This window comes from Cynocephalus volans, chromosome 15 (genome assembly GCF_027409185.1).
Source record: "Cynocephalus volans isolate mCynVol1 chromosome 15, mCynVol1.pri, whole genome shotgun sequence".
Lineage (NCBI taxonomy): Eukaryota > Metazoa > Chordata > Mammalia > Dermoptera > Cynocephalidae > Cynocephalus > Cynocephalus volans.
This window is the reverse complement of record NC_084474.1, coordinates 49,838,887-49,860,630: the sequence shown is the minus strand read 5'-3', so window position 1 is coordinate 49,860,630 and position 21,744 is coordinate 49,838,887. Positions and strand designations below refer to the sequence as shown.

At 34.2% G+C, this 21,744-nt stretch overlaps 1 protein-coding gene, 1 non-coding gene and 1 pseudogene across 5 annotated transcripts in view; 2 read left to right on the top strand and 1 right to left on the bottom strand.

Moving 5' to 3' along the window:
* DPY19L4 (dpy-19 like 4) overlaps positions 1 to 21,744 on the bottom strand; it is a 54,926-nt gene that overhangs the window by 27,949 nt on the left and 5,233 nt on the right. For all 4 annotated transcript variants that reach the window (XM_063079722.1, XM_063079723.1, XM_063079724.1 and 1 more), the window contains exons 2-7: positions 21,399 to 21,509; positions 15,506 to 15,630; positions 12,798 to 12,888; positions 12,404 to 12,525; positions 12,152 to 12,297; positions 3,147 to 3,270 (exon numbers count right to left, since the gene is read on the bottom strand). In XM_063079722.1, the coding sequence (XP_062935792.1) occupies positions 3,147 to 3,270; positions 12,152 to 12,297; positions 12,404 to 12,525; positions 12,798 to 12,888; positions 15,506 to 15,630; positions 21,399 to 21,509 (719 nt within the window). The remainder of the gene's footprint in view (positions 1 to 3,146; positions 3,271 to 12,151; positions 12,298 to 12,403; positions 12,526 to 12,797; positions 12,889 to 15,505; positions 15,631 to 21,398; positions 21,510 to 21,744) is intronic.
* Positions 7,508 to 7,581, top strand: TRNAN-GUU (transfer RNA asparagine (anticodon GUU)). Its single transcript has one exon. It is a non-coding gene; the product is annotated as a tRNA-Asn (tRNA).
* LOC134364267 (U2 spliceosomal RNA) lies at positions 17,123 to 17,249 on the top strand (annotated as a pseudogene).

The window sequence follows — 21,744 nt, the reverse complement described above, 5'->3', positions numbered from 1 at the left end:
CATCGATAGAACACAAGCTTCTTCTCTTCCTGTCACCATAGCTTTATACAGGGAAAGTGTTCTGGAAACCTTCTAATGTGGAACAACCAGAATTATATAATAACCAGGCCTGAAACCATCATTCCCAGAGAAACCAGTTCCAGAAATCAATGAAAGCTCAACTCTAAACACAGCCTAATTAACCTACTAGCCATTTAGAGATTACTTTGGGAATTCTGGGGAAATGCTGCTACATAATAAAACAAACTGCTAATTCCAAGGGTTTACTCTCAAACTACTCTAAAAACATGCAACGAAAATAAGTCTTGAAGACTGAAATATAAATCAAACACAATCTGGACAATTAGCTTAAGTTTCTCTTTCCCGGAACATTTTCAAAGTTCTGTGCAGTCTTATCTACCCCTTGCTCACAGTGGCTCACAGTGGCTCACAGTGGCTCACAGTGCTTCACCTTCACTGTGCCTATTGTGTAATATTTGTTATATATGTGATTTAAGTGACACATTAAATAAGTTTCAGTATCAACCACAGATGTCTCTGGATGACTCCAGATAACTGCTCAAAAGATCTGAGCTTAGATATCCTGATGCAACTGGGACCACAAGATCTAGCCTCAAGAATGGGATGCAAAGTACAAAATATGTGATTAAAAAAAATACATGCTGCTGGAATACTGCTCAGCAATAAAAAGGAGCAAAGCATTGGTAAATGCAACAACTAAGATGGATGTCAAGGGCATGAGGCTGAATGAAAAAAGCCAATCTCAAAGGGTTACATACTATATGACTACTTACAAAACCTTTCAAAGTGACAAAATTATAGTGATGGAGAACAGATCGGTGATTGCCAGAGGTTAAGGTTACGGCTGGAGGAAGGATGTGACCTGTAAGGGGCAACATGAAGGAGTTTCCTGATGGTAATAGAAGAGTTCTGTATCTTGATTATGGTGATGGTTACTCAAATCTACACATGATAAAAATTCATGTAACTATACACACCTCCTTCTGCCTCCCCACCAAAAGAAATGTATGTAAAAACTGGTGAAATCTGAAGGTCTGGACCTGAATTAGTAGTACTGTATCAGTGTCAGCTTCCTGGCTTTGACAGTGTATTATAGTCATATAAGATATTATCATTGGGGGAAGCTGTGTGAGGGATATATGGGAATTCTCTATACTATTTTTGTAAGCTTTGTGAATCTTAAACTAATTCACACTAAAAATAGAGACAGGAGAGGGGAGGGAGGAAGAGAAGTAGAGTGAACATGATTAAAAGATTGGGCAGTTTTGCTTCTTAAAAAATTGAGTTGTAAGACTGAAGGGTTAAGAATACACCATAGTTAAGTCAGTATGTTCAGTATGTTTTTCCTGCTGTATATTTTTATAGAATTCTTAATATTCTTACCCCTTTAATACTTGCATACAGATATTTTGCTCTTGTTGCGTACTCTTGAGCCAGATAAGTGAGTAGCTAGTTATAATCATATAACTGATAAATACAATTTTTCCCCTTTATCTTAACATTAAGAGAGAAAGACAGAGAGTGAGTGCTGGGGAGGGAAAGGAAGATACTGTGGAGAACTTTCAAAATAGAAAAAAATAAATTTAAATAAAAAAAAAAGTCACGAAAAAGACAAAAAAAACAAACAACAAAAAAAAACAAAAAAAAAAAAAAGAGAAACAGGCTGTAACCTAAAATAAAATTATAAGCTATTCTTGGATCCCTTCAAAAGTACAGGGTCCTTGATAACAATAGTGAACTGCAGAGAAATGTACTTTTCACTGTATTCCCCTTTACACTGACAACTGTCTTCTTTACCATGTGTATAATGAGTATTTATTGCTTATTTAATTTAAAAAATGTTAGGATAAAAAAATTAGAAAGAGTAAATGCATAACATAGTAACATGGCAATGAAAAAAGATACTCAGAAAAATATGATAGAATAGGGAAAAAATAAGTTTACAAAAAACTCCCATAATTAATAAGAACAATGATTTCATTCAAAAGATAATTAAATCTTTTTTAGGCAACAAAAGAGTAGCTTTAGTTCCAAATAAAAGTAAACATAACAGTGCATTTCACTATACTGAACTTTTTTATTCAAAAATTGAAGAACTAGTCTTTCCTAGAAGACAGCTACACAATCTAACAGAAAAAAAATTCAGTCATAGATTCCTGACTATTATAGAAAATATTCTTCCTCACAAAGCTCTTTATGCAAATACAACAAAAAGTAAAATTACAAATACGTGTTCATGTTATTTTACACAAAAAAAGAAATATTAGAGTTATAAAAATGAAGTGAAGTTTGCTATGCTCAGGACATCTGTCACCGCTAAAAGGAGAAAACAGTAGATTTTTTTTCAGAGATTTCAAAAAGGAACCACAAAGTCCACCCTGTTTCCCAAAAAACGAGGTTTCATAAAAGCCTTTCCTTGGTCCCTCTGGTCTCTTTTTCTAGCCAGGAATTCTTAACCCAAGATAAGCAGACTGTCAAAGGATTGCTACATTTCAATATATTTAGTTGCCTTTAGAATCACATTTATTTTATTTTATTTTATGCATTTTAAATTATTATTCTGAAACAGAGTCTGTAGGCTTTGTCCATCAGCCAAAAGGATTTGTGGCAACAGCAACAACAAAGTAAGAATCTAAACTAACTGGGACAGTCTCCTGAAACTTTCGCTAACCTACCTATACCTCAATAACAGAAAACATGAGATTACACAGAGAATATACAATGCTACCATCAAAAATAACACTGCTGTCATTTGTGGTCATATCTTATATCTTCATTAATATTTCTTTAGATTATGAGGTCATCACATCCAGAAATAAGAGAAGTGGTAAAATAACACTGGGACAGATTAACTTTCAAAATAAGATATTCTTCGTATATTTGTCAAACAACTGCACTAAAAGAATTTGACATCTCTTTTCTCCTAAAAATAATTTACTGTCAATTATTTGTCAGATTACAGAATAACAGTTATAAGAAAACTACCTAACTACATACTTTATTATGTAGTAACAAGGCTTCACTGAATATAACTTAACTCTCAATATGACTAGCTTTGAAATTATGCACCACATTTGCAATACATCAGAATTAACTGTGATGGATAAAACAGATTTGTATCTTACCTCTGCATAAGTATTTAAGTTGCTTTTTAAATAGCCTGTAAGTGCAGCAACTTGGCATGCAAAATATGGTAATGCCCAGTTTTCTCTTAAAGGGATGGAGTACTCAATTCTTGTTGTATCTACCCTAAAATAAACCACAGATGAACAGCAAAAGCAAGACATTACATTTGTGTAACACTGTACTTTCCAAAGCACTTTCACACACATCTCTTTGTTCTTCATAACCATCTATCACTGCCTATACAGCATCTATAAGCAAATGAAGTGTCTCACCCCCACTTCCACCCAGGAAGATGCACGCTGCTGTGCACTGCTTGGAGAACAGATGGGCCTCTGTGAGCATTTGAAAAAGGCACGCTTGCTCTGGGCAGACACGGCCCCATGCTGTAGCACATAGCTTGTTGCACAGACTACCCTGGATTTCAGCCTCCACCCTCCCTTCCCTTAACCAGATGGCTACTCTTCTCTAGAGCGCATCTGCACTACATCATTAGCAGCCTGGCAGATCTAAAGTTCTTATCCCTCTTTAGAAAAGGACTATGAAGCTCAGAGAAGTGATGTGACTTAATCAAGGTCATACAGGTAGTAGGTGGCATAATTGGGATAATAATGCATATCTTCTGATATCAGCTTAATAATCTTTTCAGTCAGCAAGTTACCCAGAATTAACATTACAATAGTCATTTATGTGATATAACTAGAAACTTTTGAAAATTCTCAGAATCACAAATATAGAAGTGTCTTTGTAGGTGCCTCCTAAGTTTCTCCTCAATCAATTTTCACTGAGAGCCTGTTGTATCCTGTGCATCCTCACACAAGGGGACTATCTTTCCAACAATAACTAAATTTGGCTCTCTTTCACTCAATGGCTATTGTCCACACAAAAACAAAGGTGCTGTTGTGTTTTTAGAAATTTATGAAAATTCCTGTATAACTCTCCTAGGTAATAAGAGATGGACATGGTTCCACATAATTTAGTTTACTCAATAGCCAAGTGGCACAATCCTGCATACTGATGTCACAGTTAGTAAACTGTATTTGCAATAACACTAATCATGAACCACTGGATTGTTTGCAGATAATCAAAATTACAAATATTAAAATCTCATGGACCAAGAAGCTATAATTGCAACAGCAGTAAATCCAGCCAGGCTCAGCATGATATCACAGACAAAAGAAATAAACTCAGACTTTAAAAAGCCAATGAATAAAACATCTTTGAGAAAGCAATTACGGACAAATTACATTACACGACATATATAATAAATCTTAAAAAACCTCTTTATTCATCTCTTCTAATCTCAGACCTCTAAGCACTAATAACTTTCTTTTTCTATTCCTACCCCAATTCCTGTCTCATTTCCCCTTCCTCTCCCCAGTCAGATCTTTTATTTTTTCTTAGCATAATGTACTTTCTTATGTCAAGTCATCTATAGCCTTCTCTGGGCTTCTTCAAATTTACATTTTGACCTATTTTCTTTTTAGCACAATAGTTCAGTAGCTAAGCAAAACAAGACAAAAGATTTTCCTAGTAAGAAAGAGACAAGAACATGGTCAAAAAATATAATTGCACTTTAATATTTTTGTTCCCGTTGATATGTATAACAGTACCAAGCATTATTATAACAAATCAAGCATTTCCATTGTCCTACAATCCATTCAAGAATTTGGCCCATATAAAAATATTTTACATAATCATAATTCTTCAATGAATTTTTATTCTGCTTTTTAAACACATATACTTTGCGTGTTCCCCCTTATTCATACTTAATTCTTTTTTTTAAATGTATTACTTTATTAGAAAATTGGTATATGTTTGCTATAGAAATATTAGAAAATGCACACAAGCAAAAAGAAGAAAAATTTTAAAACAACTATAATCTCATCCATTCAGACACCACCACTATTAAACTCTTGTCCATCGCTTAGCCAGTGCAGTAAGATGAGAAAAAGAAATAAAAGGCATCAAGATTGAAAAGGAAAGTAAAACTGTTATTTTTCACAGAATATAATGTGTGCATAGAAAACCCTAACCACGAAAACTAATAAATGTATTTAGCAAGGATATGGGATACAGGTGAATAAACAAAAATTTTTTCTATATACCATCAATGAACATTATAATTACCATTTATAACAGCATCAATAGGATCAAAAATCTATGAATAAATCTAAAGGAACATGTGAACTATAAAATGTACACTGAAAACTATAAAATGCTGACAGAAAGTAGAGAAGCCCTAAATAAATAGGTAGATATATCACATTTTGTATACCATGGAATGGAAGACACAATATTGTTAACATGTCCATTCTCCCCATGTTAATCTACAGATTGCATTACACCCTTATCAAAATTCAGGCACGTTTTTTTTTAAAGAAATCAAAAAGCTGATTCTAAAATCCATACAGAAATGCAAAGGGTCTACAATAGCCAAAGTAATTTGGAAAAAGAACAAAGTTAGATGTTTATACAACCTAATTCCAAGACTTAGTAAAATGTAATAGTTATCAATACAGTATGGTGTTGGGGTTAGAATGTACAAATCAACAGAAAAGAAAAACACCGAAATTCTAGAAATAAATCCACATATACATCATAAGTTCATTTTTTTTCTTTTTTTATTCTCTCAAATATCAATGTGTCTTGGTGGTTAGCTCATTTTCAAATAAAAGTGTTAAGTCATATCACTGGTAAAAAGACAGTCTTTAAAAAAATAATGCTGAAACAACTGGACATCTATATGAAAAAATTAATCTCAACCATTACCTCACATCACACATAAAAATTAATTTGAAATGGATCATACGCCTAAATCAAAAAGGCAAAATTGTAAAGTTTCTTGATGAAAACGTAAGAAAATATTACAATACTCTTGGAGTAAAGATTTCTTGGACAGGACACAAAAAGTACTAATCATAAAAGAAACACTTGGGCTAGCCAGTTAGCTCACTTGGTTACAGCATGGTGCTGATAACACCAAAGTCATGGGTTTGGATCCCCATACTGGCTAGCCACAAAAAAAAAAAAAAAAAAAAGAAACACTTGATGATTAAAACACACCATTGGGAAAATGAATAATCAAGCCACAGCCTAGGAAAAATATTAACAGTACATAATATGACAAAAGATTCTTATCTAGAATATATAAAGAACCTGACAAATGAACAATTAAAAGATAAATACAATTTTTTAAAAATGTGCAAAAGACTTAGACAATTCACAAAAGATATGTGAATGACCAATAAGCACGTGAAAAGGTGTTCAGTATCATCACTCATCAGGGAAATGCAAATTCAACAATGACAGACCCAGTTCACACCCACTAGAGAGGCTAAAGTCAAAAAGACTAACACTACCAAATGCTGGCAAGGATGTGGAACAACTAGAACTGTCATAAATCGCTGGTGGGAGGGTAAAAATGGTACAACCACTGGAGAATTGACTGGCAAACTTTTTATAAAGTTAAACATATATCTACCCAGTGACCCAGAAATTTCACTCCTAGATATTTATGTAAGAAAATGAAAACATACTCCCACATATTGCTCAACAATACAAAGGAATGAACTACTGACATACACAATGTGGATAAACCTCAAAAATATTATGCAGAGCCAGACGAAAGAATATATACTGTATGATTCTATTTATATGAAAGTACAGAATAGACAAAAGTGATCTACGTAGTGATAGAAGTCAGAACAGTCATCACCTTGAGGGATACAAAGAAACTTTCTGTGGTTATGAAAATGTTCTGTATCTTGTTTTAGTGATTACATGGGTATATAAAATAGTAAAAACTCACTGAACTGAACACTTGAAATCTGTGCATTGTATTGTTTCTTAATTATACTTCAATAGATGTATCAACAAAAAAATATTAGACTATGACTTGGTCAGTTTGGGCTACTATAACAAAATACATTAGACTGGGAACAATGTTTACTGCAACAGAAATTTACTGCTCGCAGTTCTGGAGGCTGGAAAATCCATGATAAAGGCACCAGCAAGAATCAGTGCTTGGTGAGGGCCCTGATCCTCATAGATGTCACCTTCCGGCTCCCTTCAACCTCTTCTATTAGGGCAATAATCCCATTCATAAGGGCTCTGTTCATGACTTAATCACCTCCTAAAAGCACCACCTCTTAATACTGTCACATTGGCCGTTAAATTTCAACATATGAATTTTGGGGACATATTCAGGCCACAACAGACTAGATAAAAATCTTAGTGACCTTGGGTTTGGCAAAGATTTCTTAAGTATGACACAAAAACCACGAGAAAAAAATAAAAGACAGAAAAAAAAAAATCAGCACATTGGACTTCATCAAAATTTGATACTTTTTCTCTTCAGGCTGGCCAGTTAGCTCAGTTGGTTAGAGCATGGTGCTGTTAACACCAAGGTCCAGGGTTCAATCCCTGTACCAGCCAACTCCCCCTCCCTCAAAAAAGAAACTTTTTCTCTTCAAAAGATATTGTTAAGAAAAGGAAACCACAGGCTGGAAGAAAATATCTGCAATACAAACACCTGACAAAGAACTTTTATCTAGAATATATACACATAAAGAAAAAGAACTCTTACAACTCAATAATAAGACAAACAATGCAATAAAAAAAAAGGCAAAAAATTTAAACAGACACTTCACCAAATAAACATATGTAAATCATTATTCATTAAATAAATGCAAATTAAAATTGCAATGACTTATCACTGCACACTCAGTAGATTGGCTAAAATTTAAAAGACTGACTGCCCTTCCCTCCAAAAAAGACTGACCGTACCAAATTTTGGCAAGGATATAGACCAAATGTAATTCTCATACACTTCTGACAGAAATATAAAATGGTACAACCACTTTAGAAAACATTCTTGCAGTATCTTAAAACTTAAATATACACCTAACATATGACCCAACCAGCCTACCCCTAGGTACTTACCCTACATAAATGAAAACATATGCCTTCACAAAGACTCAACACATAGGTTCATTGAAGCTTTATCTGTTAAAGTCCAAAAGTGTACACTACCCAAATGTTCATCAAACTCTGAATGGATAACAAATTGTGGTACGTCCATATAATAGAATACTACTTAGTGATGAAAAGGAAGGAGCTACTGATATAGCCAACGTACATGAATTCCCAAATAATTAGGCTGTTAAAAAAGCTAGACCAAAAACATATATGCTGTGTGACTCCATTTATATAGAATTCTAAAAAATGCAAACTAATCCATAGTGACAGAAAGCAGATCACTGGTTCCCTGGGGACAACAGCACAGTAGTGTAAGTGGGGTAAGAAGAGGAAAGAGGGAGGAATTAAAAGGGCACAAAAAAACTTTTGGGGGTGATGAATATGTTTATTAATGTTGATAACTTCATGGGTGTGTGTCTAAAGGCCTACATCGATCAAATTGCACACTTCAAGTACGTGCAGTTCATTCTATGTCAATTATACCTCAATGAAGCTGTTAAAAATCATTAGAATATTCTCTCACATATACATTCATAGAAGACAGGTTTGTACACATACATACGTATACATCTATATATATGTAAAGACAGTATCATATGTGAGGATCAAGTGAAATAAAAGCTATAAAGGACTTAGTAATGTCCAGAAGCTAGTAAACACTTAATATTAGATCTTAGCTCTTTTTAATTCTGTAATAAACTATTTTTTACTTAACAATATATTATGAACATCTTTCCAAAATATACTTAGATCTACCATAATCTAGCCAATTCCCTACTGCTATACATTTATATTGTTTCCAACATCGCCTATTACAGTTATAAAAAATCCATCTTTGATTTATTTTGGTACATATGCAATAAAGATTTCTTTTCCAGATTTGGTTACTCCAATACCATTTATTGAACATAATGTATTCTAAAAACCACCTATTTTCATATATTATTCCTGAAAATCTGTTTTAAAAGTTAATTTCTAAAAGACAAAAAAGAGATTCACATGTCATAAGGCAGGAGGTAGGGAGGAAGGACTCCACCAACCATTCTATCAGCCCAGGACTGGGAAGCTGAACTCAGCAGTTCTCTTCCCAAAGAACACCTACCACGCCTACACCAAGCCCACAGATTACTGCAGTCAAATTTTTAAAATTCTCCACCAGAAACACAAGGTAGGTTTCAAGAGCACAGATGAAAGAGTCCTTCTCCTGCAGTCACTGCAGCACAAACTGAGTAAGATCCCTTCTGGCTATTCCCTGCACTCATAGGTGACAACCTGGACAAACCTCCCCATTGCTACCTTCCTGAACCCATGTGCTACTCACTTTCTTCCCCTTACCATGCTTAAGGACAGTGAGAACCAGAAAGCTAACAGTGAGATGTGACAAAATCAAATGAGATCCCCATTATTCCTGCAGTGGCAAAATCCAGCAGATTGTAGCACAAACCAACACTTCAAAATAATAAGTTGTTAGATCAACTGGGGTCTATAGACCTGAGATACAGTCAGAGATCAGCAAGTTTTTCTCTAAGTTTAATTTTGTGTTCTTACTTTAATGATACTTAAAAACAGCACAGTATAAGCACAATCTAGATCATCTGGATGACCACCTTGGAACTCACTACTGCCAAAGGATTTCAGTGTTCACGTCTCTGTTTGTACTGACAATCTAGTTGGCAACACAGTACTACTTAAATTGGCTTGGGCTAATCAAAAAACAATGACATGGTCTTAATATTAAAGGATACACCAGCAAATAAGAACAAAACAATCTCTTGATCACTGTGGTAAAAAAATTTTTAGTAGACTGAACAGAGTGAAATGATGAGAACTCAGTCATTCATGGCACCCAATTGTGTAGGTTTGTCACATTCATAAGAACCTGCTTCACTGGTACCATACTAACACTGAGAGTTGCAATTTGGTTTCAGAAAAATATCATTTCCATATTAAATTAATATTTTCAATTAATATTTTACTGGTTTGTTATTTCATTTAATTGGTTTCAGTTTTATACTAGCATAAGCACTTTTAGGCATAAGGAATGTTACCCAGTTGTATGCTTTATATTTAAGTAGCATTATAATTAAGATTATTTAAGTCAACACATGGAATCCATGAGAATTAATTAAGTTTTAAATATACATAATGGAAGTTTGAGAGACACTGAGTTAGATGACATATGCAAAACATATGTCCATGTGCATGTCAATATGCATGTCAATGCATAATACGTGAAAGTTGAAAACCATTTGTACACTATCAATATAAAGGCTGCCCACTTCCTTGCACTGAATTACAATCTACCTAACCATTCTCCTATACTAGGAAGAGCTAATTTTTTATATTATTACAAATCATTATTTATATTACTTGAAATTATTATTGTATTTTTTTAATTATTACAAATACTACTTTAATAACAAATTCAAGTAAGGAACTTTTTTTCTTTTTTTGGATTACTTCCTTGGAATAAAATGGAATTCCTGGGGAAATCTACTACCTAAAATTCAGATAAATTTACCCCTGCACCAGCATCTTGACTATACCAACATTATCACAGCAAAACCAGCATTCTGTGTTCCCATTATTTTCTGCTAACTATACCTCTGCTACATGTGCATTTCCTTGCATCTTCCCTTTTTACCATTAACCAATGTACAGTTACTATTTTTTGCCAAATATTAAATTTTTTTTTTTTTTTTTTTGTGACCGGTAAGGGAATCGTAACCCTTGGCTTGGTGTTGTCCGCAATGCGCTCAGCCAGTGAGCGCACCGGCCATCCCTATATAGGATCCGAACCTGTGGCCTCGGCGCTCCCAGCGCTGCACTCTCCCGAGTGAGCCACGGGGCCAGCCACAAATATTAAATTTAAAAGAGACTTTTATTCAGATATAATACATCACATAATCAAGAAAACAATCCTTTCAGAAGGTCTATATTTTAAATAATGCAAATAATCTTGTTTTATACTAAAAACCATTTCATTCTAAAAAGAAAGTCTTTCCAGACATAGTCTATGAGTACTGTCATAACTTTCTGTGGTGCTATTAAATTTCTAAATTTGGGGGGGAGGGGGGGAGGGAGAAGGGAGGGAGGTTTTGGTGATGGGGAGCATTAATCAGCTACAATGTATATCGACAAAATAAAATTTAAAAAAATAAATAAATAAAAAATAAAAATAAAAAAAAAAAAATTTCTAAATTTTAGAAATTTTAGAAAATTTTAGAATTTTAGAAAAGTATGCAGCAACTTAAAATATTCTCTAAGAGGCACTTTATGACATAACAAGAAATCATCTTATCACCCTAGGCCCCAGATTGGATTCTTTAATACCACTCTACACTAAAAGGAACCACAGCTCCATAGGGGTTAGGTTCATTAATTCAAAGCACACTGTCATAGATTAATATAGAGTCCTTACCTATGACGGTAAGCTACGTCATCAATTTAAATAAAAGAAGAAAGAAAACCTACATGTATGCCAATGTCACTATGTCTGAAAAAAGAGATATAAGACTGGTATATTATTTTTCAATTGTGTAACAAATGGCCACAAATGTAGTGGCTTAAAACAACACAAATTTATTATCTCACAAAGGCCAGCAGAGAATGAATGGTTGGATTCTCTACTCAGTTTCCTGAAGCTAATATCAAGGCATCAGCCAGGGCTACAGTTCTCACCAGGGGCTTGCAGTCCTCTTACAAGCTCGCTGGTTGTTGGAAGAATTCAGTTCCTCCTCACTTCAAACCAGCAATGGCACAGTGAATCCTTCTCATGCTTTGAGTATCTCTGACTTTCCCTTTTGCACTCAGCTTTTAAGGGCACATGTGATTACACCAGGCCCACAGGGTAATCTTCCTACCTTATTGTCAACTGTACTATATAACATAATCACAGGAATGATATTTCATCATATTCACAGGTTCTGGGCTTAGGATGGGGAATCTTGGGTATGAGGAGCATTTTCAGAATTCTGATTATCACAGCCACAAAATATTGTAAGATCAATTAAAACACCTTTCTTACCTATTAATAATGAACCACGCAACTGTAAGCATTCCTGCTAGCCATGTTCCACTCATAAGCCAACTTGTAACAAATAAAGCAGTGACATATATTCCTTGTAATCCAAAAACAATGCCAATATAGAAATACACTGGCTCAATAAACTCCTAAGTGGAATAAAGAGAGAGAAAGAGAATAGGATGACATTAAACAATTTGAGGATTCATAAATATGTGAGGAAATAAATATTACGGTCAAAAGAAAAATACATACATTGCTACCAGTTGCTTGATATAAAACACTGGCGATAAGTTCTGGATATAGAGACATTTGCTGTACTGCATTTATAGTCTTCAGGGATACAGTTTTGTTATTGTGTGTCAGTTCATAAATACCTAAAGACAGAAAGATTTTTCTTCAAATTATTTATTCTGCCTTTACAATAATTAAACATGCCATTCATTGATAATTAAATATTTAATATTATCAAGAAACATACCAAAATATGAGACTCCAGGCCTCATTTTTCCAATGTTTTATTAGGTACAATAAAGAGAAATACCTATATTCTGAAACAAATTCCCATATTCAAAGGCTCCAACATAGTAGAACAATGTTTTATTTCAGACAAATATTGTTATTAATAATACAACTGTGTTTATCTTACCTCTTTCAAATGAAGGCGCCTTTAACATATCTTTATAATAGGAATAATAAATGGCACTGTCACCCTGAAATGTGATTTCCCGTTCAAGCTCCTAAAAGAAAATAAAATGATCATTTAAATACTAATGTCTTAAATTTCAGGTGCAATCTTCCTTCTCCCTCCTCACCTTCTTAAATTAACAAGATATTTATTTATCCTTTTATTCAAAGACATGTTTAAATGTTCTTTAATCACTAGTGGCCATATCAATGAGGAGGTTAAACTTTTCAATAATCTGGCAATCGTTTTAATGAAACATTTAAAGTTTAAAATGAATGTAATTCATAAGTCATTACCCTTTTTATATGTAAGGAAAATCTAGAAGGAAAACCTAAAGAAATACCTTGAGGATAGTAAGAATAGAAAGGCAGGTAATAACAAATGATAGTTGAAGTATTAGAAATCCATGATAGAAAGATAAGTTTAAGAAGAAAGTAATATTTTCTATTACTATTCCACGTCCATATGTATCCAGAACAGCAAGCCCTTAAATGGTACTTTTCAAGAGCAACAGATACTTCATCGGTTCTTTTCAAATGAACTTCCAGAAATGTAAGCAAGTCTTAAAATTCATAAAATTAGGCTATACAGAACCAAGAATGCAGTAACTTAAAACATTAGGAGGCCTTGTGCTTTTTGTGCTGAATCAAACTTTTTTGAATCTATACTCTTTTAAAATCAACCTTGATTTATTTTCATGCATAATATTCATTAATTAATACAAAAACAAAATATATTAGAGCAGTTTTCCCAAAGTCTGATCAACAGAACTTCCGAAGATGTTACTGGGTATTACCTAAAAAGAGTTCTGTAGTTAAATAAGTTTAGAAAAGGGCTGAATTAAGCAAAGTTAAATAAATTTCTTTATTGCAAGACTTTTCAGTTTCATTACACATTAAACACTGTGAATCTCCAAGAGGAAGTCTTTGCCAGATCTGTTTGACCAATGAACCTTTTTCCCCCCAATTTGGAGCTTACTATGGTCTGAATGTTTGTATCCCCCCAAAATTCTTATGTGAAAATCTAATCCACATTATGAGGGTATTGGAAGTGAGTTCTTTAGTAGATGATTAGGTCACGAGGGCAGAGGCCTCATGAATGGATCCAAGAGAGATTCCATGCTCCTTCCACCATGTGAGGACACGGTAAGAAGATGGCCCACTACGAACAAGGAAGTGGACCCTCACCAGACAACAAATCTGCTGGCACCTTGATTTTGGTCTTCTAGCCTCTAGAACTATGAGAAATAAGTTTCTGTTTTTCATAAGCCTCCCAGTTTATGGTATTTTGTTATAGTGGCCCAAACAGAATAAGACAGAGCTTACTGACCTAAATAAATTTCCTTGAAATGATTTTTATGAATGGAAACAGATTTGTTTCTTTCTAAGATTTCAGAGATGTAAACTCTCGATCAATGCCTCTCAAAAATTTTTGTTTTTTGTCATTCTTCTAGTCCCTGGAAGTACTTCTCAAATTTACAGTGTATATGAAACACACAAAGATCTTATTAAAATGTAGATTCTGATTTTAAAGTGGGGTCTGAGAGTCTGCTATTCTGAAAAAGCTCCCAGGTAATGCCAATGCTCCTGGGCCATATACAATGCTCTGAAAAACAATGCTCTTGATGAATGCCTTGTATATTTTCAAACCTTTGGTCATTCTCAGTTCTGCCTATAGAACAGAATCACCTCAAAATATGTTTTGAAATACTGATTCAAAGGCTGGTGGGGGCCTAAGAATCTGAAAGGGAGGTTATTTTTTAAAGCTTCCCAGATGATACTATTGTATATCTAGCTACTATTAGCTAATCTGCATAACATTTTCAAGGAAAAATCATATGCTACAGTAATAGCTAAATCAATACAGGTGTAGTCAGTAATTATTTGGTTTAATGTTTTAGTGGTGTCAGATAAATCAATGGCTTAAAAGCATTTAGTCAGTTTGACTACTTGCTAAAAAATAAGAACAACAAAAAATCCAGTTTGGGCTCAAAATTTAAAAACCCAGAACGTCCAGCAAACTTTGAAAACAAACTTATTCAAAAGTCAAACTATGAAATTATGAATATAACTATAGCGACTAAAGAGTCTGTGAAATATATATGATTTAAAACTAAACATTATGGCTGGCCAGTTAGCTCAGGGGTTCGGATCCCTGTACTGGCCAGTCACCAAAAAAAAAAACCAAAACAGAACAAAAACCACAAATATTAAACATAACAATAGAGGTAACATCTTAAAAATATTATGTTATATGTTAATTATTTTCAACCCCCCTAAAACATTGTAATCATGTAATCTAAAAATTAAAATACTTTAATGCTGAAACTTCACAGATTGTTTCTGAAATGTGAGCTACCAAAACTACTAAAAGGCTGACTAAACTCCCTAACAATTCACTGTTATCAAAAGTCCCTGATAAATTAATTGCACAAAGGACAGCTCCCTCATAGTTTCTACGCTATGAAATATCCTGTTAAGTATTTTAAGGCTGATACTGTGACTATGTTCTCAAGAGAGTTTCTAGAGCATTTTGTTTCCAATAGATATGAATAAGACAGCACTTGTTATACTTATCACGCACATATTTTGGCTCCCTAGAAATCACACTGCTCAAATTAATATCAAATACTAAAACAACTTTCATATGCTCAAAATTCTTCTTCTTACCTGCCTGTTGGAAAACCAGAATTTTCGTTCATGGTATGCTGATAAGTAGAGAGCATACATCATGCCACTAGTAACTGCTGCAAGACACCCAATGAAAATCTTTGCAAAGCGTTGAAATAATACATCTGAAAAAGCATATTAAAAGTAATCAAAAGGTAGTATGTATTCTTGATATGAGGTAATGAAAATGGCATTCTAACTCCATGGTCTTTCTCCCAAAAACCCATAACAGTCTAATCATGAGCAAAACATCAAATTCCAATAGAGGGACATCCTGCCATATACCTGACCAGTATTCCTCAAAACTGTCAAGGTCAAAAAGTAAAGCCTGAGAAACTGTCAAAGCCAAGAGGAGCCTAAGGAGACATGACAACTAAATGTAATATGATATCTTGGACAGGATCCTGGAACAGAAAAAAGAACATTAGGTAAAAACTAAGGAAATCTGAATAAAGTATGGACTTTAGTTAATAATGATGTGTCAACATTGGTTCATTAATTGTAACAAGTGTACCATACTAACGTAAAATGTTAAAAATAAGGGAAACTGTGTGTGAGAGGGCATAACATGGGAACTCTACCATCTGCTCAATTCTTCTGTAAATCTAAACTGGTTTCAAAAAATTAAAGTCTATAATTTTTGCAAGATGAAAAAGTTCTGAGATCTGTTTCACAACAACATAAATACACTTAATACTACAGAAACATACACTTAAAAATGGTTAAGATAGAAAAAAAATTCAAGTGTATTAATTTAAAAAAGTAATCAAAAGGAATGTATGACCCAACATCTAAAAAAAAAAAAAAAAAAAAGTCTATGGATTTCTTTTTCCTTTTAAGGAACTTTTTCTTTATTGAAGAATAACTTAACAAACTACAGCCATTTAAAGTATACAATTCAATGAGTTTTGATGATTAAGTTTTAAAAGATCACATACAACTGTTTTATATATATAAATGTAACTACTTATTGAAAAAATAACATAAAACCTATTTAGATTTTGTAGACACAGGATGATTCAGTCCTGCTATAGCCATTACGTATAATAAGCACAGGCCTAAGGGCCTAAAGCCCAGTGTTCTGTTACTGAATAAGTAACAGGTTTGTAAAAATCAACTTGTTGATTTATGATTTTAGCTAAACTAAAATCTTAGCTATTTTCAAAACATTATTTAATAAATAGAATAACTAATAGGGTAACTAGTTAGATATCACTAAATTAATAAGAATTATATGATAAATGTTTGAAAAACACTACCCAAAAATCAAATATCAGTATCAGTATGATACGATTGTTTTAAAATTTCTGCTTCTAATAGCATGTGTAAAGCATGTGGCATGGCGCCTGGTACATAGTAAGAGCTCAGCAAATATTAGCTGTTATTATTGTGCTACACAAGCATACTTGCAAATACATGAAACAGTTAAAGCAATGTTGACACAATATGAACTATAAAAACCTCATAAGAAAACTAACCTATAATGGCAGTTTGTCAAAGGAGCTTCAAAGTTTCTAAACGTGTATCTTTTCTTTTTGTTTTTTTGTTTTTTCCATTAAGGCTTAGACAATGACAAACTAATCCTACTTACAGGAGCTATTATAAAAAGTATGTTCAATCGCTTCTCGGCCTTTTGGCTAAGATCAAGTGTAGTATCTGTTCTTATAAAAAGTACGTTCAACCAATTTCTATATAGGAATGCCTTACCTTGAAACTAAATATTTTGCTTTTGTAAGGAGTCAAAGATGGGACAGACATCAAGCTTTCAGTGTCTGGAAAAAGTATATATTTTAGGAAAAAATAAAGAGGTTTGGACCCTAGAAATTGTCTTAAAAAACAACCATTTTAATTTGAAAATTTAAAAGTAAAAGATCTGACTTCTAATTAAGTTGTTAGTCACAAACCAGCCTAATCAGATAACTTCTATGTGCACCAGTCCCTTCATTTGTAAAATGCCAATCAGACACATAACAAGAAAAAAAAGATTCCATAAATGTCACTATCAACAAAACAGAGCACAGTCAAAAAAAAGAAATGCGGGATCAATTTCACAAAAAGAGGTGGGAAAAGCATAAGCACATAGAAAAAAAGATAAGCAATACTTATGTCAAAATGTCAAGAGTAGCTATACCTAATCTGAATTATGGATGAATTATGGATGTATTTTATTTTTATTATTCTTTTTTATTATTCTTTTCTTTATTATCCACATGTTCTACCCTAAAAATGTATTTTTGTAGTCAGAGGGGAAAATACTATTTTTTGGTGGTTATCTCTAGATTGTTTAATTTTGACTTATAATGCATTTTCCAATTTTTTTTAATGATTCTATTAGCTTTGCTGTGGTTAAAAAAAAAAAAAATTACCCCAAAATATCAGTGGCTTACAAAACAAAGGTTTATTTCTCATTCACATTACTTATGGGTTGAGGTCAGCGGTGACTATTCCAGACTAACATTCAACTGCAGATTTCAGGTCAGCTCTGGCTCTTCTCCTTATATCTTCTGAGTTTCAGACTGGGATTACTCCCTATTTGGGACATGCTGTTCTCACGACAGAGGAAAAGAACAGGAAAGCAGGCAGAGTTTCTCCTCTCAGAACCAGTGCATTGCTACTTCCACTCACACTCCACTGGCCCAGACAAGTCACAACATAAGGCTGACAATGGGGTAGAGAAGTATAGTCTACCTCAGAGAGCCAGTCTAAGTCACTTGGCAATGGAAAGGGATGTATAATCCACTTTTAGGGAAGGGAGCAAACATTTGGGAAAAATAAAATGGCAATAAACAGTCTGCCTCCTTAGTCACAGATATTCACCTCCCTCCCCAAAGCAAAACACACTCATTTCTTCACAGGAGAGAGCCTAAGAGCAGCTTAGCCTGATTCCTGCCTGTAGATAGTTAGGGACTCTATGCCATTTTGAGACTTGAAGAGTTAGAGTCCTTTTTAATGTAGGGTGGTGGTTCTTTTGACAGAATGCTCTTTCTCTCAAAAGCTTAGCCAGCAATTCTTCTCCCAGGTATCTACCTAAGAGAAATAAAGGCATATGTCCACAAAGAGACTTGTACTAGAATGTCCATAGCAGCCATAGTATTCATAGTAACTAAATACTCGATACAACCCAAATGTCTAACAAGAGGAGATGAGATAAACAATTATGGTATATTCAAACAATAGAATACTACTAAGCACCAAGAAGGAATGAACTACTGATGTTCACAACACTGACGAACCTTAAACTGATTACACTTTTAAAAGATAACATATTGAGCTGAATGAAAGAATCCAGACACCAGAGCATACATGTTGTATGATTCTATTTATACTGAAGTTCCAGAACATACAAAGGTAATTATTCAATAGTGATAAATACCACAACAGTAGTTGTCTTGCAGAGGTAGGGGAAATCTATTGGAAAGGGACACAAGGAAACTTTCAGGGATACCGTAAATGTTATATAGTTTGTTTTGGCTGCATTCAAGTATCAAAATTCATTTAATTAAACACTTAGGATTCTGTGCATTTAATTTTATGTTAATTATACCACAATTTGAAAAAATTAAATCATTCACATTTGCAAAGAAAATAAAAATTTTGTCAGATTTTTACCTACTTGTTCCAACAACAACACCCATAATTTTTTCTAGAAATGCCTCTCTCAAAGGCTTAATTACACATAGCTTGAGCTTATCAAACTTTTGTGTGACAACACCCTCAGTTCTTTTCCTTAAGTTCTGTGTCCAACTAAAAGGATTTAGTAGGGACTACCACAATTCACTCATGCATTTTAACAAATTGTGTAATACTGTGTCCTTGATTTGGTCATTGCCCTGAAGACTCATTTTAATCAGCCTTTGTTACTTAAAGTACTTCTTAATTTTATTTTTTATTGGTTGAAAAAGATAAACAGGCCTAACTTCAACACTACAAGTCCCAGAATTTTTTGGGTTCTCTATCTTCCTCTTCATTCCCACTTCCAAATAGGCCAATTTTATTCTAAACTCATGTCTTTCCTGTACTCAGAGCACTCTAGTAACATTGTTTTGCAATCTGGTTACCTAAAATAATAAAAAGTTAGTATTAGAATTACAACTCTTCATAGGAAACAGTATTTCCCAATGCATAATACAAATCTTGATTTTCTGGCTTCTAAAAATAATTTTCTTGCTGCCAGCCACTAAACTAGATCTGTAGATAACCCATTGCCTTTATCTTATTTAGTAAATACAAATATAGGCCCTCAATTTTCTATGAGCAGGAAAAATCTGAGAAAGGTATTCAGCACCCAAGAATAACACATTCTCTTCAGATACGGTCACGGAGGATATGGAAAAGGAAGGACCTCCAGAAGATGAAGCCAAGGACCATGGAGAACAAAGAACTGGGAAGCAACTCCCAAGAAACACAATTGGAGCATAATCATGAAACACACCCTGGAAGTCCTCATTTACCTAGCAGGATTTCAGAAATTGCTATGGACCAGTGGCTGATGGGTGTCTCCTACTCTTCTTTTCTGAATGAAAGCATTTATTTTGGTTATCTGTTCCTGTCCAATAATGTGTAGTGAGGGAGGGGGCAAGTACAGAAAAGAGCTAACAGAGCAGGCCTGAGGCTTAGTTGCAATGTAGGCTGGCATCTGAGAACCCGGATTTCAGGACGGTTCCCACCATTCTCTAGCTGATAGGAGTGTTTTATTGTGCCTACTCTGTTTGTGCAATGTAGTTTATGCTTTCCTTCGGTAAGTCTAGAATTTTGGTACATGGAAGGCAGAGGATACTTACATGATCAGCCCACACTAAAAACCCTGAGCATTGAGTCACTAATCAGCTTCCCTGGTAGACAAAACTTAACAAATGTCACAATTGGATGCTGAAGGAATCAAGCACATCCTCTGTGACTCCATTGGCAGAAGAATTTCGGAAGCATAGGTCTTTTCCCTTTGCTGATTTTGTTTTATGTTATTCACTGTAATAAATCATAGAACATAATATAGTTGTACTCTCAGCTGAGACCTCAGTCCTTCTAGCTAATAACCGAACACGGGGATAGTCTTGGGGACCCCTGATATAGAGCAGATAACTTGTCTATTTAGTTCGTAGGTCTCTGGAACAGAATGAGTCATAGTTGATCCTGCTATAGATAAGGCTTCAAGATTGATGCTGTGACAAGGTAAGACTTTCTTAGGGTGGGAGAGGTAGTCAGCATATTTTATCTCAGGAAGGGAAGTAAATATTTATGACCAAAAGGACAGCGTGTGGTAGACTGCATTATTCCCAGCTATTTTCTCCTTCCCTATAAGAAGATTATAAATTTTGGGGCTGGACGGTTAGCTCAGTTGGTTAGAGGGTGATGCTGATAACACCAAGGTCCAGGGTTCAATCCCTGTCCTGGACAGTCAGCTGCCCAGAAAAAAGAAAAAGAAAGACTGATTGCACATTTCTGCCCACTACCATATGACTTGCAATGCTTCCCTGTAATCAAAGTATACTTCTGTACCCTACCATCTGGATTGACTATGACTTGCTTGGGCCAATAGAGTATAAGTACAAATGAAAGTGTGCCAGTTCGGCAGAAACTTTAAAAGGCAGTACATAATTCTGCCTGTTCTCCTACTGTTTTCCTGTCACAAGAAAAAAATGTTCTAAATAGGGGCTGCTCCCTCATGACACGTGAAGCTATATCAGACAACCTGTAACCACAACATGTAATATTAATCAGAAATAAATGTTTGTTGCAAGCTATTGAGATTTAGGGGTTCTCTACAACAAAACCTAATGAAAGTTGACCACGTACTTAATCTCAAAATATGTTTATACATTTAAAATATTAAAATATACTTTCTAGCATAACTTTTTTTTAGTAGCACACAAACTCCCAAATCCATCTAACTTACGTTTTGGAGCTCTTTCAGGAACTGGAGTGTCATTGAGTTTCTCCTCTTTGGCCAATTCCTTATTTTCAGAAGACTTTGGCTTTTTTCTTTGGCGCAGCTCTACAGTTGGTCCTTAAAATATTTGAGACATTATTGCAATGTGTGTATCGAACTGTCCTAATCTACATCCCGAGCTGATTAACTTTTATTATACTAAAGCAAAAGTCACATTGAGACCTATTAGTACCAAAGATAATTTTTTTCATAATTAATCTTACCCTTTTTTTATACTTTGGTATAAAAAAAAGGACAATATGGCCTCCACCCAACCTGTGTTTTGAGAGTCCTACTGATAAACCAACAAGCT